We start from the raw sequence: 27,525 nt of genomic DNA, 5'->3' as shown, positions 1-27,525 counted from the left end.
ACCACACCACCACATCACCACCACCACACCACCACCACCACACCACCACCTCCACACCACCACATCACCACCACCACACCACCACATCACCACCACCACACCACCACCTCCACACCACCACATCACCACCACCACACCACCACCTCCACACCACCACATCACCACCACCACACCACCACCACCACCACACCACCACCTCCACACCACCACATCACCACCACCACACCACCACCTCCACACCACCACATCACCACCACCACACCACCACCTCCACACCACCACATCACCACCTCCACACCACCACATCACGACCACCACCACCACCACACCACCACACCACCACCTCCACACCACCACACCACCACCTCCACACCACCACACCACCACCTCCACACCACCACATCACCACCACCACACCACCACCACCACCACACCACCACACCACCACCTCCACCACCTCCACCACTACAGGGGACAGGACCTGGACCAGGAGTGTGTACGGGGCAGAGCAGTGTCAGCTGAGAATCCATCATTCATGCTACGCCCTCCACCCGTCCACCTCCTGTGTTTGTGTAGCAAAGATATCACTGTGTGTTTATGGCCTTCTGCCCGCATGACTCCGGGGCTCCTCCGTCAATCAATCAAGCCTCCTACTGTGCACCAGCAGCCCAGATGGTTTGCCCTCGGCTTCTCGTCGATACAGTCTACAGCTGTTCTCCATCGGAGGACTGCCGGCGCTCGCCGCGCCCGCCGCAGACGTGAGCAGCTCTCACGGGGAGCGGAAATAAATCACCATAGAAATGTGTGATAGCATGAAGCCCATGGGGTTCTGAGACACTCAGCGCTGGGATGTTTTCTGGATGTGCTCTCATTATCAAGCAAAAGAAGTCATAGTAAACCAGGTGGCCGGCGAGGAGCTGCTCCGAGATGCACTGTGCTGCAGACTTAATCATCAGATTGTGCTAGGTGGCGGTGGCGGTGGCGGTGGCGGCGGCGGTGGCGGCGTCTCTGCTGCTGCTGCCGCTGGAAATAAAAAGCTATGTAGCTGGGGAAAACTCACTGACTCTTTTGAATAAATAAGCCCTAGGCAAGGTCACAGGGAAGAAAATGAAAAGGCAGTCTTGGAGTATAATTCTATTTTTTTTTTTTTTTTAAACCACCCAGAGCCTTATTTTTTCCACACTTTCCACAACAATCCGTTTAGCTGCAATGACAATGTGCAACTTCATTCTTGGGGCTTGACAACAAACACACAGATGATCGGGTAATTGACTGAAATATCCAGTTACCCTGTTGTCACACGTGGTGGTATCCAGGAAGGGATTTATGATTGCAGGGGTCAACATATTCTGGTCAACGTATATTTGATGGGTCAAATATTTTAAAGTGGAACAATATATAACTGTCAATATATAACTGTGACAGAAACGTCACCAAAGTCTTTCAAAATTCCATGTAAACAGAGCCTAATCTGCCTGTACAGTACAAATACGTTGTTAGTTGATAGTGATGGAAGCTGGATTTGGAGCTGATGGGAGGAACCACAGTTTTATCACTGTTGAGTTTGATAAAGTTGAAGGACAAGAAAACAATGTGATGTTCTGTCGACAGTGATGGAGGGAGGAGGGTTTGGTGGAGCTGTTTTTGTCCCTCGTAGTGATTTTTAGTCATTTTAGATTCTTTTAACCAAATTTAGTGGAAGCAGCACTTTTGTTTTTTTCAGTTTTTGTTTATTTTTTCATCAATTTGATTAAGTGATTTGAGTTAGTAATTTTTTTGTTTGTTTTGAATCCCCTTATTACCTTTTCTACTGGCTATTTTAGCCATTTTAATTGTTGCCCAGGAATGAATCCTTCACCCTCAGTTCATCCAGACAACACGTTTTCACATTAAATAGACTGTTAACACTCACATAAAGGAAATAATTCTTTGAGTAGAGTCAGATCGTAGCAAAAAAGTCCCCGAGGACTTTTCCATTCTAACTTTGTAGACTGTTTGGGACGACTGTGGCTCTATACAATCCCTCCAGATGACGGAGGAGCGGCCGTAACCACGACGCCAGAGGTCAGCCCCTTGTGGTCTGTAGCATTTAGGATTCAGTTAACTGGAAAGCCAGTTGGGATCCAGCAAGCCGCCCTTCCAGCAAAGGTCACCACGATGAAAGTGTATTAAAATGACAGAAACCTTCTTTGAACATTTAATTTTGAGGTGTAAATGAACTTTTTAGCTCCGCTGGGGTTAAAAAAAAAAAATGAGTGAAAAGAACCTACAATGAATTAAGTTCATTGGTCTTTTTGTTTAGATTTTTTTGAAAATCTCCATTCCCAACATTTGCACAGGATTTCTTCAGCACACAAATAAACTTTATTGGCTCAATTTTGAACAAAATATAATATGAAGCTGGCAGATCTCGGCTTCTCCAGGTGGTGTGAAATTCCAAACTAAAACTGCAAATGTGAACGATAATTGCTTTTCCAGTGTCAGTGGTGTCGTTGCTGCTTGTTTTTCTCATTGTGATTTTGAGAAAAAAATAAAAATGAAGCCTGAGAATTTGTCGACAGAGAAAAGAAGGCAAAGAAAATAATCAAAAATTCGGACTATTTTTGGTGTCAGATAGAAACCTCTGCCACAAACGGCAGCAAACAATTTAGTAATCATAGAAAAAAACCCAATATAATCGCATCAAATTAAAAACACAAGACGATATAAAGAAGCTCCAAACACACCTCTAACCTAACGAAATACCAAAGGTCATTTTATCGACTCATTTTAAAGCTTACTTTACCAATTCTCTTGGGTAAAATAATGACATTTTCCACATTTCCTCTCTGTCACATTCCAGGACTGATGGGGGTCAAGGGTCATGCTCAAGGACAGTGGACACTGCGGGATTCAAACCTGCAAACTTCCTATCCCAAATCCACTCCTCTAATCTCTCGGCCACTGTTTTAGACTAATTACTATGACACTGGAATGATTGGAATCGACGTGTTGGCAGAGATACACCACTGCAGACAAGGAAACTAGAAATGAGAACTGCTCACCTGAAAGGCTGACGGTTGTCGTACTGACATTAGCGCCTCCTCTGCTGCCGTACTCCTCCGTGCTGGCGGGCAGGAGGGCTCCGGAGCCCACGGCGTGGGACCAGGCGGGCTCCTCCTCGAACGGCAACAGGGCCGGGGGAGAATTCAGAGAGCCTCTGGCGCTGACCTTCTCCACTGGGAGAAGTGTGGTTGAAGGGTCGGTGGAGCTGTCCTTGTGGTCTGGTGGCGTCGACTCTCCCAATCCCTCAGTCTGAGTGAGTGACGGAGGGTCAGAAGTGGGCGAAGAGGACGTCTGGGTGGAGGCTGGAGGTGAGGAGGTGGAGGAGGAGGAGGAGGAGGAAGGGGGCGGAGACTCTGACTCATATCCAGATTGAGAAACCACCAGGGATGTTGAGGGCGATGGCGCCGGGGATGAAGATGAGGGTGTAGTTTGGTCTTGTGAGGTCAACACAGACGAGCCCTCTGCAGGAGGGACAGTGGACTGAGCTGCGGATGTGGAAAAGTCGTTGTCCGTCCCGGCGGAGGACCCTGTGGGCTCCGGGGGACTTGCAGTGGTTGTGGCGGTGGTGGTGGTGGTGGTGGTGGACTGTCCTCTCCTGTGACCCCTCTCTCTGGACCGTTCCCTGGATCTTTCTCTCGGTTTACTTGTTCCAGCCGGCCGACGTGAGACTTGTATCTCCCCTTTTGCTTCCGCACCGGCGATCTCCCCACTGCCCTCCTCCTCCGGTTTACCCTTCTCCTCTTTTCCCTTGTCTTCACCTCGCCCCCTGTCCTCCCCTCGGTTCTTCTTCCCCCTTCCTCGTCCTCTGCCACTGGCCCTGGAGGTCGCCGTCTCCTCCCTCCTGTCGCCCGGCCGGGTTGTGGTCTCCGGGTCGATGCGGATCCAGGGACCCCCCCCTGAAGAGGAAACCTCCGGTGCGGGACTGCTGACGGTGGCGGACGTCTGCGCCTCTGAGCTCTCCGGAGTCTTCCTGCTCTCCGTCGTGACGGAGGCTGCCGGAGTGGATTCCATTAGGGCGGGTGAGGCTTCGCCGGCTGTGGTGGTGATTTTCGTCGAGGGACCAGTGAACCACGAACCTCCCCATGAAAGCAAACCTGCGCAGGGCACCAAGAAACAAAAAAAAGAGGAGAGGAGGGAAAGTCAGGAGTGTCATTTCTCGTCGCCAGAGTTTAAAAGACGATCCTGCAAGTGACAGAGTGAGAAATCTGCACATGCACTCTACCTTCCTGCTCTGCAGGCCAATCAGAGCAAGCCCTGCCGCTCTGGGCTCCACTCTGTTTGTGGAAGCGAGTGGGTGCAAACTAAACACTGCTCATTTTGATTATTTCGTGTCATTTAAAAAAAAATTAAGTTCTTGTTTGTGTATCTACAAACCTGGGCTTCTTAGCATTTACATTGTCCTCACAGTTTATTTTCGGTTCTTGCTGTAATGGTAGACGTATCCATAAAATTCAATACTTGCTTATTTATTGCCGGGCATATCTTCACCTCAACGCTTGACTGTGTCATTGCATGTTTGTCTTAATATTGTGAAGCCACAATTCCAATCAAGCCCCCAAAAAAAGCCCAACGTGTTTTTTCTCCTTGGCTCCACATCAAATGTCTGAGCTTCGTTGTTCAGAAAGAAATACGTGTCAAGTTCAAAGCAGGAGGCTGCAGTTTCCCTGCAGACGGGAGAGAATTAATAGGAACGCGCTGGAAAAGTTAGAAGGGACTACAAACCAATCCTGTCCAGTGTGGATCAAGTGGAAGCTTAAAAACCTGCAGTGTTTCAAAGTAACAGGAACAAACTTGCTTCACAGCCAGAATATCTCTCTTCTCTTCTGTTTTCACGCTCCCTGTGTTTTCTCCATGTGCTGTCATTTCCTCCCACAGCCTGTTTGGGTTGAACCTGCGTCGGCCTACTGACCTGTAAAGGTCCATTACAGTTGGAAGTTTTGACAAATAAACTACATAAAAAAATATTCTCACCACATTTACCATGTGTCATAACAGAGTGAACAGATTGACCAGACGTCTCCATGGCAACACGAGGTTTATTCTACATGATCGTTTCCTACAAGAGGCTTGATTATAAAACAAATGAATGTGTCGGCCCCACATCAAACGTAATATTAATTGAATTAAAAGCCATAGTAGGAAGATTCATATTGTATTATAAAGTCAAAACTATTCTTTAATTCCTAACAGCTCCTCCTCTGCAGTCGCACAGTCCTCTTCAGTAATCTAAGTGCTTGTAATTTGTAGACAGATTCCATTTGATGAAGCCTGAACAAAGAAATACACAAGTCACAGGTATAAGCGACAGAGGAATAATAAGCGAAGCTTAATAATTCTCTTATCTTCCGAAAATCATGATTTCAGTCCGTGACAGTTTCATGATACATATTAATGAAACTTTGAATCAGAGGTGACTTATATCAGCACAGGGGCGACATACAGTATAATTTGATCTTGATTGGGCTGAACAATTAAAATTGTAGCATATTAACCTTTGCATAACTTTTACTGCTGCTGATGTTCAGCCACAGGTATCAGTGTGTTATCTCTGTTCCTCTTATTAAAACAGTGTGACCCCAGTGAATAAATTAGCCAAAGCCTTCGTGTTTATTCCGCGTTTGGAATTCACCGGACGTCTTGGCAGCACCGGCATCCTGAAGCTCCCTCAGTCTGCTGAACTCAAACGCCGTGTTTGAGGTGTTTGTTTAGGTTCTGCACCTTGTGCATGTCGACGTCCATGTTGACAACTATCTTCAGCTTTCTGAAGAAAGCTACTAATCAATGTTTAAAATATTTAAGAAGCCCATGTGCACACACTTGTGTATGTTAAAGTACTGAAGAACTTTCAAGATATTTAAGAATGCAACATGCACATGATGGATTACTTATTTGCATGATCATCTTCTATTTTTTTTTTTTTATTCTGTTTGTTTCTCTTGTTTCTTTTTTTAATGTTTCATTTGTTTGGAAATAAATCAAAACAAATTATGAGAATTTAAGGCAATATGCAGATGATTTTGGTCTGAAACAAGCGCGTTCACTTGTTCTTTCTGGGAATTAGCTGTGTGAATATATATTACTACACGTTTTGTAAGAGAACTTCCCAGAAGACATCATGTTGGAGACCAATCAGAGGTTCTCACAAACAAACTGTAAACCATTTGGATCAGTGTGATGACTGTAAATAACACATGAAGCACAAACAATGGTGTTGTATGTTCAAGTGAGGCTCCTGCAGCCTGGCATCAATTCCAGCTGACGACCTGTAGAAACCTGGACTACAAACCTGCACACATGAATGAAGAATCACCCACTAACCCATCCAACATCTCTGAATTGTGGGAGGAAGCCTGATTGAAGAAAACCCCCAAACACTGGGAGATCATGCAAATTCAATAGAAAAGCCTATAGAAGAGTATTCCTGATGTGAGACAAGAGTGCAGACCTCCCCTCTATGACATGATCTTAATGAATATGGCGTGGGCGAATGGACAGACAGACGGACAGATGGACAGACTTAATGGCTCAGCCCTGCAGCACTGATGCATAAACCGCCACTACAGAGAAGATAAATAAATAGAGGCATTAAAAAAAAAAAAAACCAACAACACATAAAACCTCTCTGGACACTGAGTCTGACCAAACAGAATAAAACCACAGGCTCAAAAAGCTGCAGCCAAACTGAATCAACAACTTTATAACACAGTTTCAACAAACAGTAGAAACAGATATCGTCTGCTGAAGATCCGCGTCAACTTCCAGCCCTTCAACCCCCAGTGAACTCATCTGACCCCAGCTCGTCACAAAACAAGGCCAATGACTTTGATTTTGTGGTTTTTCTATCCAGCTCGAACACTGACGTATTAAGAAAACTCAGTCAAAAATGGGAATCTGCCCAGAGGAACACACACGGGTGTCGACGAGGGACAAACATCCTCTCCCTCATAACACATATATACCAACATGTTCTCCCCAGTGGGTGTCCTTTACACAAAATGCTTTCATCTGCTCTTTAGTGAAAGCTTACGTGAAGATCTGGAGGCGTAAAATCCATTATATATAAATATAAATAAATAAATAAAGATAAGATCCTCAAATGAGTGAAATTCACCCAGGAAGTACCCACCTTTTAGGAAGAGCCTTCAATCCCTTTCTTTCTTCTCCGATCATGAATAAATACTTTCTGAATTAAAGCTCACTTTTGTTTAATCCGCTTGGAGGGTATTGTTGAAAATGCACACGCACGCACATTGCATGAAGGAATTCATCATGTTTCATGTCAAATGCGATCCGCATGTTGTTGTTAAATTGTAGATGATTCAGTTTCTTGCTCAAAATGACGATACGACGTCATTTCTAATGATAAAGCGGCTGCATCCACACTAATATGGCATCAGGAGAACAACAGTTCTAATGTGGCCAGTGGAGCGTTCCCTTTGAGGGCAAAAAAAACCTTTTTAACCACTTAGATTGAATCTCAGAGTGACTCAAGAGGCTGCTTGTTGCAGACGTCACACTTGGTTCCGACCACAGCTTGTTTGCATCCCAACGGAAGAAGAAAGGTCAGAGTGACCCGGCGTGGGAAGTCTTTAGACTTCAAACTACTCTGCTCCTCTTGCAGAGCAGCGAAAGGTTTATGCTGCACACATCTTCTCTGCTCCGTCACGTCCCTCCCTTAATGTGCCTGTTTTTGAAATAAATTTAGTTCCAGAGGCCTGTTTGTAGTATAATTAATGTACCATTGTGTTAAGTCGCCTATTCCTAACATCACACACTGTGCAAATTACTGAAGCGCCAGCGAGATGCTTAAAGCGCACACTCATAATCATAAACCGCCGTCATGTCTCAATAGTCCCTTTTCTACAATATATTAATTGCGGCATTGTAAACACTGGCTATGTTAGTGGATGAGTACTGTTGTGCAGTACATGTTGTAAAACCAAGGGTATCAGATGGTAAAGCCTATTAAAGTGCCAAAGTTGGAGCCTATCCCAGGTGGGCAAAGGGACAGGTCGCCAGTCAATCACTGGGCCAACCCAGAGAGAGGCGGGCAATAGACCATTTACCCACAAAGCATTGCACAATAAAGTCTGTGATGGACCCGGTGATGGCTTGTAGGGGGGGGGGGGTGGTTGGGGTCTGCAGTGCCAACACAACAGCCTGACCAAGCAGAAGGTGAACATGCAAACCCCACATAGAAAGGACATCCTGGTGGCAGTGCAGTGCTTCATTTAGGAAATACAAAACACTCTGCGCCCCCCCCCCCCCCCCCCCCACACACACACACACACACACACACACACACTCTTCGTTCTCTGTTGAGCAGATGAAGTGTTCATTATTACAATATTAGCTGATTGAAGGCCTTTATGTCTTGAACAATAGAGGAAATTAAACAATAACGGCAAAACATTCTCCTTTAGGAAGGACAAAGGTAGCATGTTCTTTTTAAAGCCATTTATCATTTTCAGTTCTTTTCTTCAGTGCGTTGTGTTTTGTGTCTTATAGGGGAGCCGGGCTGGGTTCAGGTGTTGAAGATCTAACGGTTCCACCACCACCTGAACGACAGGGGTTTATTTTCCCCACAGGCACTATTCTGAGTCACTCACCGGGAGACGTTGCGCTGGAGGCATCCGACTCGCCGTCCGTCTTTCCCGTGGCCGTCTCGCCTTCGCCTGCCTCTCCACCTGGGGTTTGGGTTTGCTGCTGACCCTCACTTCCCACCAGGTAGTTCCAAGGTTTCCAAATGGACTTGACGATCTTAGAGATCACCTGAATCGACGAGCAGACCAAACAGAAACTTAGCGACACTGCTTCGGTATCTAAACTGCAGAAAAGCCAGCAGAAGAGGAACCTTCTTCTCAGCAGGAGTGGGTTGGACCGGTGGGCGGAGAAACTCCTCAGAGTCGGGGCCGGGCCCCAGCAGGTCCCCCCAGTCGAAGGAGCTCTGTCCTGGGATCAACTGGAGGGTCATGAATGTCCCAGAGGACTCTGAAGACCAGGGGTCTGGGGCTTCAAATGATAAGAGACAATAATTATTCACATTATCCCTTTTAACGCGCTTGGAAGAAATCTCTGGTCGTTGTCGTGTCACTTCCCCGACTTACAGGCACTTTCCTCCTCCTCGATGTCGACCAGTCCCGTCCAGTTAGAAGGTGAGAGGTCATCGCCACCCGGGGACCCTGCATGGACGAATTAATACAATCCCGCTTGTAAAACATCGCACGTCGTCTCGTCGCGCCTGTATTGACTGATCCCGTGGTTCACGCGCCCACAGAGTGCGTGTAATCACAGATAAATGTCGAACCCTTGGCTGCAGCGGTTTGTTGCGTCGTGGGTTCGGCGCTGCGTGTCTCTGCGGCGGCGGCATCGCCGGAGCCCGTGAGATAGCTCCAGGGCTTCCACAGGGACGAGTAGATCTGAGAGATGGAGTCTGTGTTCTTCACTTTGCCTGGGACACAAATTGAAGATTGACAAATCACAGAGGGGTTCTGTGTCTTAAAGCTTAAAGTTTAATCTCGCTGCAAATGATCCAATATTAGTCAACAACAAAAGCCGAGAACTGACGGCTGAGAGTCAAGATATTAAACTTCAACACGTCCTGCCGTCTCTCTCTGCTCTCCCGACTCGTTCCCCCCCACAGCTTCTGTCAATCCAGCAGCTCCTCGGATCCCTGATGGTGGGACATGTATTGTGGATCAGAAGTCAGTGTTGCCATAGTTACAGCAGTGGCAATGACATTTATTGTCATTGCCACTGCGTGAATCTCACTCACAGTTGCAGTTGGGAGTGAGATGGCATTTTGATTTGGATGTTTAATATTAACAATGAGCACAACTTGGCTCCTGGTCGTCGTGGGGTGGGAGGGACGGCCTTATAACACGTGATGTCCTCGCCACTCTCTGCTCTTCTTTTCCACTACATCAGGGGGACGTTGTGTATTTTGCCCACTTTCAGACAGAGAGCTCTGAGACTGTATGGCTGGTATTTATTTATTTTTAGTTAAATGTAATTTGCAGTATGATTATCAGCCCTCATGAGTAAATGTTCCTCCTGTTAGAATCTACAAGAACTAACCTGCTGTATAATGAAGAATTCTACCATCTAAATTGACTATATGCATCCTCATCAGTGGTTCCCAGCCTTTTACCAGGCGCATCCTCAGATTTCTCTCTGATAAACCAAGCCATGACAGTGCAGCCAAACTCATTGGACTGTTTCTCAAGTTCGTCTGAATACTACAAAGAATGTAATTTCCTGGTTTTCTTTGACGCATGGAAATCCCATCTTGAAAACCTCAGAGCCAAGGCGGTCCCACATCACCAGCTGCTGCTCTTGAATCGTCAATAATAATTTCCTCCACAATCACACGCACGTGAATCCAGAGCTTCTCCGCAGTACCTCTGTAGCAGTAGGCGTCGTAAAGCGCCGTGCTGTTGTCAGCGGTGTTGTTGGGCGTGACGGTGCGGACCCCCGGCTGGCAGCCACAGTCGGGGCAGGGCCAGGTCACGGGGAAGCGCACGCTGCCGTCAGACACCCAGCCTGGGGCGCAGCTGTGCAGACCGGCCCTCCAGGCCAGGTGCAGCTGCCCCACGGTGGCCAGCTGGCCCCCCAGGGACACGCAGCGGTCGGAGGCCGAGGACAGCGACAGTCGGCCCGGGACGGAGGAGTGGAAGACTTCCCCTGGAGGATGGAGAACGCACACCGTATCAGTCTGATGGCTGGTAGCGCGACCCCCGGGTTAGATAAAACACATGCTGACTCTAAAATCCTGCGTACGTTATAGTACCGAGGCTTAAACTGCTGACTTTACCTTCTTCCCTCTCCAGCATGTGGCGCCAGTCCAGAACTCATTCATTATTATTAAAGCACAGATATAATAGGAAGTGAGGATGAATGGACCACAAAACGACTTGTGGGATCTCAGGACAGTAAAAAAAAAAAAAAAGATCTTAAGTGTTCTCAGTCTGGTTAGATTATTTAAATTAGAAACATGAGATCATCGCTATATAAAGTGTTATATGTCAGGCATGTGTGTGTGTGTGTGTGTGTGTGTGTGTGTGTGTGTGTGTGTGTGTGTGTGTGTGTGTGTGTGTGTGTGTGTGTGTGTGTGTGTGTGTGTGTGTGTGTGTGTGTGTGTGTGTGTGTGTGTGTGTGTGTGTGTGTGTATCATACCATCCAGTTCGTCTGCTAAACAGTAGACATCGAAAAGCTCTTTTGGGTCCCTTTTCCCATAATTCCTCACTCCAGACGAGTACTCCTTGTGTCCATAGCAACCGAGCTCTGGTGACTGGACAGAATAACTGTGGGGGGGAAGAAAAAAAAAAGGAAATTCATGCTGTGTGTTAACAAAGAATGGAAGGAAAGCAGCATATTAGTAGTGTGGTATTTTGTTGTGTGTGCAGATTATTGTGGCTCACATATCAACGTTTTTTTTTTTTTGTCTTTTAAGCCTTTAAATGTCATTCAAGAATAAATTTGTATTTGCATGATCTTTTAAACGGCGTGGGATCAGGCTTAATTCAAATCCAATTAAGAGTACAGAAAAAAAAACCAGGAGAAAAATGACTTCAAATTCTGAAGCACAGAAAATGGAAAAATCTCAATAATATCAAGTTGATGCATCAGATGATCTATAAGAGGACAAGCAATACAACATAGAACATGCTTTCATTTTAGACCATTAAATTGGAAGGAAGTTTGTTAGAATAATAATTAGATGACCATCTAAAGATGGTATGTTCAGATTTCTCACTTTGAATAAAACAAAAACAGCAACAAGGAAGATCTGGTTCCACATAGAGAGAAGAAGTGAATCCAAACAACTTGTCTGGCTCGAGGGCGGCCAATTAGTGTGTCAAACTACATGTGAAGTTCACTAATAAGCTCCGTTATGTGTGTATTTCTGGCCAGAGTCCAGTGCAACAGCTCCGGTTGGCTGGATGCTCCGGTGTCTTCACTCATTTCACCATCTGCTGGAATAAACTCTGCAATTCAGCATAAACCCGTAGCTGAGAAATCAATCTGCGTATCTGACCCTGGGGTTTTCTCTGTGTCCTTTTATCATTATTTACAGAACTTTTAAATCTTTTTTTTTTTTTTTTAAACTCTAACACTATTATTAGGAAAATTGGGAGCAGTGTTTTTAATATGGGATATTCTGCGTTTTGAGTTTTAAAAAAATTGAATGAAGTTAAATGGGTTTAATCTGTGAAAAACACAGCTAAGTTAAGATGAGCTGGGCTTACTTTAGTTAAGTTTGATCTGTATCAGTGAACGAATAGTTTTCATCCGTGATTCTAAATAAATCTTTACAGTCTAAATGCCCCCCCCCACCCACCCCCAACAAAAAAAAAGTTTTATCAAGTGGCAGAGAAACATTTGTGAAGTATTCAGTCTGAGTTACACAGCTTCTTCCTCGGGCAGCTGGACTTCAACAAGCCAGAGAGAGAGAGAGAGAGAGAGAGAGAGAGAGAGAGAGAGAGAGAGAGAGAGAGAGAGCTAACTGTCCATGACAGGACGAAGGAGGCAGAGAAAGTTATCGGTCGTCTCCTCACCGCACGGTCTGATCCTCCAGCCAGCCGGCTGCACAGCTGGTGAAGCCGTCATGGTACGCTGCCCACAGCTGGGCCGCGGTGGCGATCTGAGCCGAGTTCTCCTGGCAGGCTGTCTGAGCGTCGCTAAATGAGAGGGCATAACGGGCGCTGGGAGCCCGGTAATGAAACACCACACCTACACGGACAGGAACAGACACCGAGACAGGTGGTAAACCCTCTCCAAGCCTCTGACAGCTACAGCAAAAATAAACAGATTCCAACCAAACGACAGAGAACAGATCGATCGAATGTGAGTTTAAAGTAAAATTTCACGGGTGAAGGAGCCGTCATTGGTATTCAGTCCGAACACTTTAATTAAAGGAATTAGACACAATTAGTCAAGTGGAAAACTAGACAACGCAAACAACACAAGCACAGGAAGCATAGAGCGTCAATAATGAATTCTGTCATTATCAATTTGATAGGGAGAATCAATGGTTTTAATGCTTAATTAAATCAAGAAGTTGAAGAGGGAGTGGGCCGTGCTCCTGTTTTAAAAGCTGACATTATCTGGGATACATTAGCACGACAAGTGTGGACCGCAATGAAACACGCGATCCAATGGAGTGGAAACAACCAAAGTATTTTCTGTTAATGCAAATTGGTCTCCCGCCAGAATCTCCCCGTTTTGGTGCTGCGCCACCAAAATCCCCGGTCCGCTGCGGCGGCACTTACCCGAGACCACCAGGGGGATGGTGTCTCTCTCGTAGTCGTTTCCCATGACAACCTGACAGTGGTAAGTGCCCGAGTCGTTGGTGCGGAGACTGGAGATCTCCATGGTAGCGTTCAGAGGATTGGCAGCGTATCCTGGCAGCGTGACGCGGCCGCTGAAAGCCTTATTCACCTTGATTACGTCACCTTTGGCACAGAAAGAGGTTCCTTCGTTACAATCGCCAAAACGGCATCCAGCAGACTTTAAGAAGCAAAAAAAAAAACTAAACTAACTTTGACCCTCCTTTGGCAAAGAGCGTCTGCATTTATTTAGACTTTATAGCTGTGGAGTTGAAATTCAACTTTCCATATTTGGCAGATGAATATAACCACAGTTGATGACAGCGGTACTCCTGCTGCTCTAACATCACCACTGCTGATGGTGGAGGTACTACTGACCAGAATCAACCTAATCACTGATAATAATGAATAGAATAGAATAGAATACAATAGAATGCTTATTTGCCATTATATGAGTGATATAATGACATAGCAGGCGCTCCTCCCTTTGGCATCAAATACATACAGTGTGCAAAATACATTTTACAATCGATATATATGTTGCAGTATAACATCAGTCATAATATCATTAAAAAAATAGAAGTTTAAAAATGTTAAAAGGGTAGTGATTAAACATGAAGACACTTAAAAAAAAAAAGCCTCATTAGCAGGATTGCAGTAAGATTAGAAACATTATTTAAAGCTCTGATGGCTCAAGGATGAAAACTTTAAAAGCCTGGATGTGTGGGCCTTCAGCCATGAAATATTAATGAAAGTGACTATTGTTAATAGAGACGGTAAAGTTTACTGATGAAGAAGCTAATTCTGCAATAAAGATCAACACTTAAACAACTATTATATACAACACGAAACATTTCTTAAATCTAAATCCCAACTTGGGCTGAGACTTTAATGTCTTACTTTCTTTTCATTGAGAACAGAAAATGATTTCCTCGTTAAAAAAATTGGAAAATGGAAGGTATCTGTTTGTAAAACTCCTGGATGGAAGTATGAATGGTTGTATGCAAAAATATGCAAGAAAGAAAGGGAATACTTCTAATGCAATTCCAGTCTCTTTGAATAGTTAACATGTCGCCTGAAGCCACTGTCAGTGCTGGGGCGTCTAAACAGTACAGCATTTATGTCTCATAAAGAAATTCAAATAACTAATTAATATGATTTTGTTGCTTGATGATGTGTATGTTTATTTCTTAATTCAGACACCAAAACCTATTTGAATTAAAATAATTTACTTTTGTTTTTTTAAATTAAATTCCCTCAACTAATATCTATCTGTTTATATAAAGAAAATAAAAAAATTTCTTGTAAATGTTGATTTAGGTTTCGTAGCCACGGTAACCGCTAACAACTTTGGCCACGAGATGTCCTCATAAATCGTCCACGCTGGCCTCAACCGGCCTTCATTTACAAGTGTGATGTTTCAATATTATTGCAAAAAACATTTATTTGACAGGTATTCTTTATATTGGGTCTTTCTGCTCATTTCCAAAGGAAATATGGGTTTCCAGTAGCTCAGTACTCAATATTCTCCAACTACTCATTAACCCTGGGTTCATCACTTGTGACAGCGGTGCTTCAGAGCGTTCTGCTAACTGTGTCCAATAATGGTAGTCTGGAGGACTGCCAGAACCAAAACACTGTAAAACTGCACGCTGTAAACCCAACTGAAATATGATAAAAAAAAAAAATTATAATTTTAAGAGCCCGATGCATTTAATCATTTAATCTACTCTATGACTTTGCTAAAATCGTTAGCACTGAGGCAGAGTAGTAGTAAACATTTAGAGTGTAGAAACTTTACTGTGAAGGTGCTTCTCACTTTCAGGGGCTTGACTCCTGGAAAATGCTGCAGATGTTTTTCTTTTGAGAATTTTCACACTGAATCGTGAAAAAATGACCCAAAATGTGACCAATATACACTCAGAGATGTCTGTTTATTATCCTCTAATGGATTTAAAGATGAAGCAGCTAATTATCCTCAGCTCATCCTGCGTTGTAATACCACAGACGACCACCAAGTGATGTAGAGAGCATTCAGAAACAGCAAAAAACAAAAAGTGGAAGGAAGAAGCAGGCGACAATGGTTCTAACAGTAAATACACACAATGGACGAGCCTTTTTCACAGCTACTCATTGACAACTAACAAAACTTCTAACCTGACTCATTACTACTTCAAAATAGATATAAAACACTAAATGCCTCACGGCGCCTCCTGTGACGTGCCTACAGCGCCGCCATCTTGGGAAGGTCACCCCCTCGTGCTGAACATATAGATTCCAGGCTAGAAAATCCACAAAAACATTCGTAGCTCGCTTGCTAGTCCACGTAGCAATACAAAAAAAAAAAAAAGCCTCATTTTAAAAGTGAGGAAAAGCTCTATCCCGTGGAAACCTCATGGAAAAATGATTGGGGGGGAGTAATGGAGCGAAACCTGCGGAATGAAACCTGCCGTATCAGTGAAGGCCGATTACCCCAAAAGTTTTAGTGTTTGTGTTTTACCTTTCGCAGAGAGCACAACCTGCTCCTGGTGAGCACGTGGTCCTGCTGGTGGGCCGGTGCGGGTCCACAGGAGGTGGGGGGGCTGGTCGGAGGAGCCGGTCTGCAGGGTGAAGACACAGGGAAGGACGGCTCTGCCTGCAAGCATCTGCTGTACCGTCGGATGAGTGATCCTACGCATGTTCACAATGGAGGAGGCTGCAGCTGCACACCACAAACAACACATTTTATAATGCAATCAATTAGATATAAACATTTTCTAAAGACGGCACCTAAAGTCACACATTTTGAAAAATCCATGTTACCAATATCTTATCTGTAAGTGGATGGTTGTACTTCAGAAGTCCCGTGGGCTCCTGTAATGTCTCATATATGAGAGGAAAACTCCATTAATCTACTTTTTGAAGAGTCCAGGACGAGCCAGTCTGACCCTGAGCGGCCCAGATCAGTAAACACGGCACAATTTACAACTCCCGCCCTTATTTTCATGACAAATAAGTGCAGTTTTTATGTTCTCCCCCAAAAAATTCCCATCACTGTATCCTAACTTTTAATATGTTTCTTTTGCAAAGTGTAGAAAGATGGAACATTTGACAGGCGGGTTTCAGCCCCGGGGCCTCATGCTTGACACCACTGATCCAGGAGATGTGGGGTTGCAGGAAATGTCAAATAGTGTCAGGATATAACTAAAGTGACAAAAACAATGGGAGCACAAATGTAGGTCTAATTTACTGGCAGAGATTATTCAGCAAGCACAAGTTTACTTTGAGCCCAAAGAAACAACAGTGTTCTGGTTGAACGTGCCCCAACAGTGCAGTGTGGAGGTTGTATAGAGGGTGTATAGAGGGTGTATAGAGGGTGTATAGAGGGTGTATAGAGGGTGTATAGAGGGTGTATAGAGGGCGTATAGAGGGTGTATAGAGGGTGTATAGAGGGTGTATAGAGGGCGTATAGAGGGCGTATAGAGGGTGTATAGAGGGTGTATAGAGGGTGTATAGAGGGCGTATAGAGGGTGTATAGAGGGTGTATAGAGGGTGTATAGAGGGTGTATAGAAGGTGTAGGCTGTGCTGTTGCTTCCCACCAAGGTGTCTGCTAACAAGACCTTTGGGATTCATTAACAATTTCACACTCATATTTCCACACAGGAGCCAGGAGCTTGTGTTGTCATTCCAGAAAAGGGAGACAGTGCCAGCCCATTATAGGAGTCCAGCAGTCACACGCGTACACACTGATACACAAAAACAACCCACACACACACACACACACAAAGACACTACGGGCTCCCACTCAATTATTTAAATTCCCATTTTTCCCCTTTTATTTTACACTCTTCACACAGCAAGCCTCCGTCACTCATGCCAGCTAATTAATTTCAAGGAATTTCCTGCGACGGAGGAGTCGATGGTGCAGCCATTAAAGTGGTCCGCTCTGCAGATTGATATCAGCGATTCACTCAGCCTGGTTGCCATGGCGTAAAGGTTCAATGTAACCATGACAACACCATCACCTGTACAGACATGATGCTCCAACCAACCACTTCCTACAGCTCCGTGGCCCTTTGAGGCTTATTGTGAGACACCAGCCTTTTGTATACTGACACTGGTAATAATAAACATTTTATTGTGTTTGTATTACATCACTACATCTATTACATTAATCCTGTACTAAAGCAATAAGTTGTGATTTCACAAGGTCTTGTGTTCTAATGGAATATCTATATTATGTTTACACTTTATCATTATTGAACGTTTGAACATCCTCTCTTCTGCATTTATAACAAATCACAATCTGATTTAATATATTATTGTTTAAAGTTGTTTGGGTCGATAAAAATACAGTATACCATTTCTTGTGGTAATTATAGGCTTTTAGTATAAAATATATGCCAACAATTGTAACAACTGTAGCAGTTTTTGGACAAAATGTGTTCTTTTTTAAGCGATTCTGAAGTTTCTCTCCTGGACTTGCATCAAATTCAAGTGGAAACATGTGTTTGAATAAAATAATGAATAGATTGATCCTCTTCTTGAGAACATAAGGAAAGTCTCTGGAAAAAGGAATCCCCCTGAACCCAAGCCTCTGTAATACAGTCGTTTTTCTTAAATATCACAAATCTACTAACAATGGAAAAGTGAATGGATGTTATGAATAATTTACAGAAGGAAAATGGTAAAGAACTCGGTGCTGATGCAGTGAAGAATGAAGCTCGTCCATCATGAGGACTGATATAAACCCCAAATGTTCTGAAACGGCTCCAGTAAAAGGAGCTGCTGTAATCTTCTATTTACTTCTGGAATAACAGCAAAATAACGTTCAGAGCAAACTACTGTCGTCCCAGAAATAATCCAATTCTAGTTCATGAGCTGCTTCCTCACCCTCGCAGCTCAAATCCTCACTTATAGGCAAATTGTGTGTGTGTGTGTGGGGGGGGGGGGGGGGGGCGACGACAAAAAGCCCTCTCTGGATTATCGCACGTTGGAATTGAATCTGAGATATTTCCATCTGCATTTAGATTGGACAGCTTTCACAAGATGAACCTCTTGAGAGACCCCCCCCCCCCCCCCCCCCCCACACACACACACACACACACACACGCATAAAATGAGACATAACAACAAATATGGAGGTAAAGCGTGAGAACAAGAGAGACAAAGAATCCCTGGAAGGAGCTCTACAGTGGATGTTGGGAGTGTGGCGTGGTGGTGACAGGAGGAACAAAGGGAAGAAAAGAGGTGAAGAGAGCTGGTGGTGACATAGAACGACACTCTGTCAGTAACAGACGTCTGTCTCCGTCCCCCTGTCCCTCTTCACACTGCTCTCAGCGAAAGCCGTCACTCAGGCGGTTCATTATATTTTCACCTTTTTACAGGTTTAATTTCCTAGATAGAAACTCTTGGTATGGATTTAAAATGCCGTGCAGGACTTCCCGCTGTTTGTTTGTTTGTTTTCTTCTTCTTCTTTTTTTTTTCACAGTTTCATGAATACTTTACGGAGTTGCACACTTTTTGCCGATTTGATTTCTCCATCTTTTCTATTTCTTGTTTCCAGCTGCTCCCCAGGCTGCACAAACTTTTACATTCCATGCTGCACAATAACGCTTTTCATTATTAGTTTGAAAAAAAAAAAACAAACAACAAGTCTGGAACAACTATCAAGTGTTTATCGGAGCTGCATATCACAGGCGTCCTTGGCCCGGGCTGATCAAAACGAAAGCAAAACAAATGTTTTTCTCCCGGGAAAATAATCAATACGGTTCCAACGGTTCTTCAGTTTAAAGGAGCAGAAAAGGCTGGTTAAGATATATTGAAAATATTTACATTTTGATGAGATTTTCTACTCCCATGTGTCCTCTGCAGAATCACGTGTGGCCGTCCCAAAGACACAATAATCCCGATCAGTTCTGCAGCAACTTCTGCTTCCTTCTTCTGTTTCTTCTACTTTACAGTGTGAACTTTTGAGGCTGCTGCTCTCGTACGTCTACGATGTCTGGAGACACGGCGGTGATGCCGACGACGAGGCCTGCGCCGGATTCGGCTTTTCTGTGTGAAGTTTGGACTTTTCTCTTTCCTTCCACTGCACAAACACACGACTGTTCAGGTAATAGTGGACTCATAGTCTGTCTTCCATGTTTGGAGCCTGTGGTGGACTGTAATCTGTCCCCTGAATGCAGGAGGATCCGAACACAGACTCACAGAGTTTCATTAAAAAACTGTTAATTGAAGAAATAGTGGTCCGTGGGAGTAAAAATCCCAAACAAGGCAGAGTCCAAAAACCAAAAAGAAGGGACAAAAACAAGGGAACAGGACGAAACCGAAACAAAATGAGGAAATGAACTGATACGAACAACAGAGAGAAATCCAGGTTTACACGTTGTTTCAAACAATGATATTTCTCTTGATGATTCCTGAAAACTCCAGATCTGGAAAAGATCCGCGTCTCCGTTTGCATCTAAAGCAGGACAGACGTCACAATTCATGACAGTGGGGTTTTTTTTTTTCTTCAAGGACTCTGATTGGCTCTCATGGCTTCATACTTCTCGCTACACTGCCCCCTACAGGTATGGCGGCTAATAGGCGCTCTGAACCAGGTGTGTATGTGGCTCCATGTCTATGAAGATTTTTTGTTTTTGTAAACGTAGAGGGAGGAATAACAATTTTTTATAAAAACTCAAGTATATGTGAACGTGTCCTCATAATGACACAGAAACATAGGGAGAAGACAATTGGACACTTGGAAAAGTGAGGCGAGACACGGGGGAAGACGCAGACCGAGACAGCTTATTAACCTCCTTCTCATATTGACTGGATTCATTTTGATTACACGTCTGCAAAGTTTTCAAAACAACATCCATTGAGTGAGTGCTTTTAACCTTTTCACATTTGAATCTCACTGTTTAATATCAGGCTGCTCTCCAGTATCACTGCTCTTGTTTGCTGGTGTTGAGAAGCTGCTGTTGAAATATGTGACACACTGGAGAATCTTGTCTGTGTAGTTTTTGAATTATCATAAGCTGTGGAATGAGAAGTATCCACGCAACATACAAATTCTCATATATATCATCTCATATATATACATACATGTGTATATATATACACAGCTGACTAACAATTTAAAGTTCTATTGAAGAAATAAGTATTCTTTTGCTGACAAAAGCAGTTAAATGTATTAACTTGATTGGAAAAGGTGATGGTTTACATATGCATGCCGGGTGTCAAAGCCTCCGGTCCCTCAGGACTGTTTACCATGGAGCTCTAGGGTTCATAACAAATATTAAGTCTCTGACTCATCATTGCTCATTGTATGCTCCACTTGGCTGCCTGCATTGTCAGAATGCTAAATCGCTGGCATGTTTTCATTCCTCAACTTTGCTTCGTTCTTATTTATGAAATTCAGCTAATGTGAAAATTGACGGAGGCCTGCATCTTTGTGACTCAACCACAAGATTCACTTCTGCTTTCTGGTTCCAGGAAATACATTTTTTTTTTTAAAAAGGGGGGATTTAGGTTCTCCTTGCAAGGTAGAACCTGCTGCAGGGATATTTGTGTCTGAGGGATGGTTTCCGTTTCATGTTTTTAAAGCAGACTGAAGACATTTGAGGAAGACGCTTAAATGTTCATTTATATTGTGTTTTCAGGATATGCCGTGTTTCAAATGAGCCTGGACAAGCCTGCTAATCTCAATGAGATTTTCGAGCAAAATCAAGTTTAAATTAACTAAAATAAAAACGAATTAAATAATGAGAGGATTATGCAGTCAATTAGAATTTAAAAAAAGAAGAAAAAAAAAGAAAACTCCAGGACAAGTCACCACAGCGTCAGTTGTCTTGAGTTTGGCACAGACACTGGAAAAAAAAAAAGAGGCGAAACAACTTCCCTTACTGAAAATATTGAAGAGAACCTGCCAGCAGCTTCAAGCAGCCTAATTAGCACATTAGTCTGTACAAGGGTGAGGAGAAACAATTGGGAGCAGTGGTTTTCCACTGGGTGGAGAGCCAGGCTGAGAGGAGCTGCTGTGTGATGTGCGTTGACATTTCGAGTACAGACGTGACGCCGCCGCCGTCCCTGTGATTGTAACTCTTTAATATCAGGATGTCCTGAAAGTCTGAAAACTCTAATTGAAGTGCTGCGGTGAGAGGAAGACGCCGAAAGAGAGCAGATCGCCCTCGTACTCGTAACAGCCAGACTCCATTATATCGTAAAGAGCTGTGATTCTCATTTCTCCCCAGAAGGACACCTCGTTCTCAGAGCGCCAGCTCACTGGAGGTTCCTCCTTTTACTCCAGGTAGAGAGGGAGGCAGAGCTTTCAGCTCCAAGGCTCCTCTCTCGTGGAACCGGCCACCCGTTTCAGTCCGGGTCATTCATTTTAAGGTGCGACTTAAAGCGATTCTATATCATGAAGCTTACAGTTTGACAATTTTCTACTGAAGCTGCTATAGATATAGACTGATGAGATATTTAAAAAAAAACAATACTTTCCCCTCGATACGTCCCTTGGTCATTGTTGCATGTCAGTGACTAGAAGTGTGTCTCGTCTGTTGCAGGATCTCCCACAGTGCATGTGTGAACTTCATGACCTGTGCTTCTTGCTATCAGCCAGTCTGCAGTTTGTTTTCTCAATTTCTTTATCATTCTTGCTGCTCTTTAATCTCTTTAAATAACTGCTGCAAGCTGAAAAGCCTCAGGGTCTGACTCTGCAGAGGTTTCGTGCTTTTTTTTCTTTTCCACTGATGATTTCTTGTCCAGAAAAAACCCCAAAACTAAGCTTTAATTTACATAGAGTTCTTAACTACTACCCATCCTCACAGGTAAAAACGCTGTTTGTCCCATCGTCCTCATTGACAGAACACCTTTCAAAGTGCTGCTTATTAAAAATGATGCTGCTGTTGGTTTATTTCTCTCCTCATCTTCACTCCCATTGTCTCTCTTGTGCAGTCTGTACTCCCTGTTGTCTGTCCTTCTGTCTGTACCTTCCTGCAGGACCTGGCCCAATCTCACAGCCTCGGTGATTCTCTGTACAATTAACTTTTTCTCTGGCTGTCTGCTGACTGTGACCCGTGCAGCACAAAGTTTCTTCTCGTTAAAAGGGAGCTTTTTTTCCCCCTCTCTCTCCCTTTCCAGTGTCATCTCTACTTACTTATGTGGGATTGTTAGGGGTTTTCTCGATATTTCTTTTATTGCCTAAGTGCCACGACAAGGCAATGAAGTAATGGCTGCTATATAAATTTAAGTGAATTGAAACTCTATGAACCAAATGCGTAAATCTTGAAGAGAAAGAAATGCAGCTCCTCCACTAACAAACAGGCTGCAGCCTGAAACCCATTGTGCACCAAACAAAGATTTATTAGCACATTGAGTTGCTCCTCATGAACTCAGAAAAATATCACATAATCTTGCGTATTTGCCAAACAGTTTTCAAGGTTATGGATTATAAAGTGCTGCAGACGGAAGCCGTAAACCACACTCGCTGCTCTCAGCAGACCCGGCATGTTGAGAACCACGGGGCAGCGCAGGCAGCCGATGCCTCCACTATTAACCCGATACACTGTCTGCCATCTGTCTGTCGTCAAGTCGTACTGTAAACTCCATCATCCATATGTCCCGGTTTGATATCCTCTGCTACTTTGTGTTCAGCTGCTGGAGGGCAGCTTTGTGCTGATGGGGGAATTACAGACTCGGAAAAGAGAAAGTCACGTCGCCTCTTCAGTTCGGGAGAGAAATCACAAGCTCCACTCCTGTTTTTCATTCCGGTGGAGATCCGTTGGTTTAAATTCACGCTGTCAGACCATAATCACAAGAAAGGTAATGTTTTAATAAAAAAAAAAAAAAAATGTGTGATGCAGGTTCCCATTTTAATGAAAACCCAGGCTGACCACCATCATGCATGCCAATTGCAGAGGAAGTAATTAAGGAGAGGAACTTATCTTCACTACAGGCAGTCGGCAGGCTGCATGAGGGACGTGGACCTGCGATACTATCCAGCGGAGACCTGAAGCTCTGAGAGGTTTTGGTCTTTTGTTCCATAATTGTGAATTTTATGCGGGGTTGTAATGGAACAGATGGTCGACTAAACTTGCGTAAATGGGTTTGGAGGTTTTCCAGCTCAGCCCCAACCGAGCATGTCCGCAAACATCCCCAGCACGTCGACGCTCGCTGACAACACTCTGATTGCTACAAATCTGTCTCAGACATTCACATCTGCAGGAAAAAAACTAGTGTGGGAACTTTTTAATGTGGTCCTTCTGCATCATCCCTGCAGTCCCTCCACTCATCTATTCCCTCCTTTCCTCTCGTCCCGCATCCCACCAACACACACTCAGACTGTGTGTTGACATGCAGCTTTACTATCGAGTGTTTACATCCAAAACTGCTGATTAATTCTCGCAGCGGCAGCAGATGAAGTGGCTGATGAAACTGAAGTGCATGGAGAGAGAGAGAGAGAGAGAGAGAGAGAGAGAGAGAGAGAGAGAGAGAGAACTCACCCGAGCCTGAAGAGAGGAGCAGCATCAGAGCGAAGAGGATCATCGTGGACCTGCAGGGAGGGAGAGGAGAGGAAGGAGAGGAGCCATGAGGCACTGAGAACGACCAAAACAACCAGACGAAGAAACACTCGAATCTGATGTCGGCTCATCGTCCATGAGTCGTATCCTTAAAAACACATCATGACTCTTTCAAGTCTCATGCACACTGGCGTCCAGGTAACACAATTCATGCTTTATTTGCCGTAAACCATTTTTTGTCTCTTTCTTCCAAACCAGAAATTCTAAAGTCGAATCAAAAATAATAACTCATATCGAGGTGTAAATAATGAATTTAATGGTGAAACCTTGTACTTTTGCAGACCTTTCAGGAGAGATTTGTCCAATTTAGGGGATTTTGTACACAGTGGTGGGTGAAATATGGGTGATTTTAGTCTGCTTAATTATCCTCAGCAGGTTTTATCATCTGTAAAATGTACATCAGAGAATTTATTTTCACTTGAAATATCTTTAAATCACACGCTATGACATATTTCCAACTTTCAAGTACATGTTCAGTATATGTTTTGTTTTTGTTTTTTTAATAACAGTTTTAAGCAGCATTGTAAATGAATTAAGTCTTTCAATCTTTTTAAAGCTAATTTGATCAACTCACATCACTGGCCATTTGTGACAAAAACAAAGCATGTTTCTTAATTACTCACAACAAAACCCCCCCAAAATATGAAGGTTCTCAACTGATGTAAAGGAAACATATCATTTTATTTATGCTGCTGTTTTGTTTTTTTTATTTTCAACATCTTTTTCACACACACGTCCTCACACTGTTTGGTGAGCCGTCCATGAAGACGGCTTTCACCAGCTCCGACAAGCATCAGTGAGGCCGTCACGAATGTTACACACACATCTCACTGACACAAAAGCTAATATTGACCTTCTCAGGCTTTTTTTTTTCACACACCTGCATTATTTGGGTTTTCTCTCTTCCTTTTTAGAGCTCCTACTTCAAACTCACCACTGACACTATAGACGTGACCCAAATACACCTAAAATAGCCGTGAACACTGAAAACCCCATCACGAATGACGTCCCGCTCCATTTGCTATCACGATAGCGTCAAAACAAATGTGTGACACTGCAACAGCTCGCCACAGCTTGTGTTCAGTGCTTTTGTTTCCCCCCCTGCAGTGAGCTAAAGCGAAGCTCTTGTGTGAGAGAGGCTGTAAAGCATCGACACTCAATGAGACAAGGTGACCTTTGAACCAATCCGCTCTTGGAGATTAGAGGAGGCACTATTGGATTCTCCACATACATTTAGCCGATGCTTTTGTTCACGGGAACGTACGTTTCTGTGACCCCGGGAGGACCCGCTCCACTTCCTGTGTTACCGGCAAGCTGCCTCCTGTGTGTGATACAGCTTCCTTCCATCAGGGCGGAGATCAACGCCTTTATGCAAATGAGACCTGGTCAAGGACCATGAAACTGAGAAAGCATTTATCCAAACACCGCACACACACACACACACACACACACACACACACACACACACACACACACACACACACACACACACACACACACACACACACACACACACACACACACACACACACACACACACACACACACACACAGTAAAAGAGGATTTCTAAGCCTTTTGCAGTAAAAAAAAATAACTACACCCAGAGTGTTAATAAAGACGATTTCAATAGTCTGAGGTCACTGTGAAACCATCTATTATTCCAGTGACATGATAAAATACACATTTTGTTAAGCACCACTGTCCTACTGTACAAAGTATTCGTTGCAAAAAAAAGTACCCTTATTATGAATTATTCAAAACTGTAAAACTTGCACTTGTATTCTCTGCACGTTACCTTGTTCCGGCACAATTTGTCATAGTTATTGCATTTTCGGTGTTGTCTCTGTCATTGTTAAGCATAACAAATCAATCCCGTGTTATATGATCGTGTGGCTTTTATAAACACAGAAGCGAAGAAGCGAACAAGAAAACTTCATTAAAGACGATGATCTCCCATGAGATGCAAACGCTAAATAATGGTGCACAAAAACTAAATTAAACAAAAGGCCAACGGCCAGAGGTAAAAACTTGCACAGCACAGACAAGTAATGTCATGGGCTTAAAAATGAGTAGAATAGAATAGAATAGAATAGAATAGAATAGAATAGAATAGAATAGAATAGAATAGAATAGAAAAGAAAAGAAAAGAAAAGAAAAGAAAAGAATAGAAAAGAATAAATATTCCTAGAGGGAAATATCGTGATGATTTTTCACAAAATGCTCTGTGAAAAGTGATAAAGTAGTGAGATTTACACAGGTTGACATGCACATATCTGCCTGAGCCATAAAATCCTCGTACAGTGAAAAGAGTTTACAGGCAGCCACCGTCGCTGTCTTGAGACAAAATGATAACCTGAGATAATCTGATGCTCTGTTTGTTGCTTGCTGACTCTGTCCTCCACTTTTCTCTCTTTCTGTCCTCTAACCTCAAACCAGAACATCAGACAGTCTCCAAAATCAATCTTTTTCTGCAGACGAACCCTAAAATTAAATAAAAATAAAAAAGTGCTCAAACAATAATAATAATAATAATTTTGAAGGAAAACATCATTATACGTTCATGTTTATACAAACACATTGCATACGTAGTATTTGAAAAGAAGCATCGTCTCTATTTAATGAAAAACCACCGTTATTCTTCATCTTCTTTGCGCCGCACGAGATAAAGAGCCACTGCACCTTGTAACAATGAATCTAATATCTGTGAATAATCCTCATATCAGGAGGAAACACGTCTCCTTCGAGTAAACCTGCTGCCGTTTGTTCAGGTTGGTCATAATGGTTGTATTTGGGCAGCGCAGCTTGATTTCATGAGGTAAACAGTGTGAAAAGTTAGCGACATGCGCTGCATATAACCAAGAGATAAACTATCGACACTAACGTCAAACCCAAACGACAGGTTGCAGATCTCCATGTCGGTCTAAGGATGCACATTTTCTCCGTATCAAAAGTGCCACTAGAACAACAGCGGCATTCTTTGTCAGCTTCGTATATTTGCTCTTGGGAGGCAGGCAGCTGATGTGTAGGCTGACATGGTTTATTATGGAACTCTTGACAGTCGTCAAATCCAGTTCACGATGCATCGAAAGTTACGATTCTACCCAACTTTTTCCAAATGTACCTCACACTGCATTGCAGGTAAATCACTAAAAATGCTGTCCTCATGCAGCCCACAAGAAGGTTTGACACCACGCAGTGTTCTCCAACGACGTTCCTGAAGATCCCCCGTGCTGCAGGTTTTAGATCTTTACCTGCTTCAACACACCTGAAGCGAAGGAGTGTTTCGTCATCAGGCTCAGAGGAATGACAAGTCCTTCAACTGCAATCAGGTGTTTTTCAGCAGCGATGGACATAAAACATTGAGGACTTAACCAGGATAAACCAACGAGCACAGATTAAAACTTAAGTTCTGTATGAGGGCAACAGAGAAAAAAACAAATGAAGGTCCTTCTTTTGATTGGATCCCTGCTCACCTGTACATTTGATGGATGTGTTTGACTTCAGTTGATGTTCAGGACAGTGGAGGTGGACACTTTAAATGAACTCTAAACTCACACTCAGTAGTATATTCTGTCAGAATACCACCTTCTTTAATTT

The 27,525-nt window shown here is 43.7% G+C and overlaps 1 protein-coding gene across 1 annotated transcript in view; it reads right to left on the bottom strand.

Annotated features, from left to right (window-relative positions):
• Positions 1 to 27,525, bottom strand: part of LOC308135554 (neurocan core protein-like) — a gene marked incomplete at its 5' end in the record, with an annotated part of 65,507 nt that overhangs the window by 22,424 nt on the left and 15,558 nt on the right. Inside the window, 12 exons of the mRNA XM_080503606.1 lie at positions 3,045 to 3,294; positions 3,427 to 4,139; positions 8,655 to 8,817; positions 8,900 to 9,057; positions 9,153 to 9,227; positions 9,353 to 9,496; positions 10,447 to 10,728; positions 11,221 to 11,348; positions 12,603 to 12,777; positions 13,317 to 13,499; positions 15,874 to 16,074; positions 23,850 to 23,899. Coding sequence (XP_080359732.1) covers positions 3,045 to 3,294; positions 3,427 to 4,139; positions 8,655 to 8,817; positions 8,900 to 9,057; positions 9,153 to 9,227; positions 9,353 to 9,496; positions 10,447 to 10,728; positions 11,221 to 11,348; positions 12,603 to 12,777; positions 13,317 to 13,499; positions 15,874 to 16,074; positions 23,850 to 23,899 — 2,522 coding nt within the window. The remainder of the gene's footprint in view (positions 1 to 3,044; positions 3,295 to 3,426; positions 4,140 to 8,654; positions 8,818 to 8,899; positions 9,058 to 9,152; positions 9,228 to 9,352; positions 9,497 to 10,446; positions 10,729 to 11,220; positions 11,349 to 12,602; positions 12,778 to 13,316; positions 13,500 to 15,873; positions 16,075 to 23,849; positions 23,900 to 27,525) is intronic.

This window comes from Blennius ocellaris (genome assembly GCF_963422515.1).
Source record: "Blennius ocellaris genome assembly, chromosome: 10".
In the NCBI taxonomy this organism is placed as follows: Eukaryota; Metazoa; Chordata; class Actinopteri; order Blenniiformes; family Blenniidae; genus Blennius; species Blennius ocellaris.
This window is presented reverse-complemented; position numbering and strand designations above follow the sequence as displayed.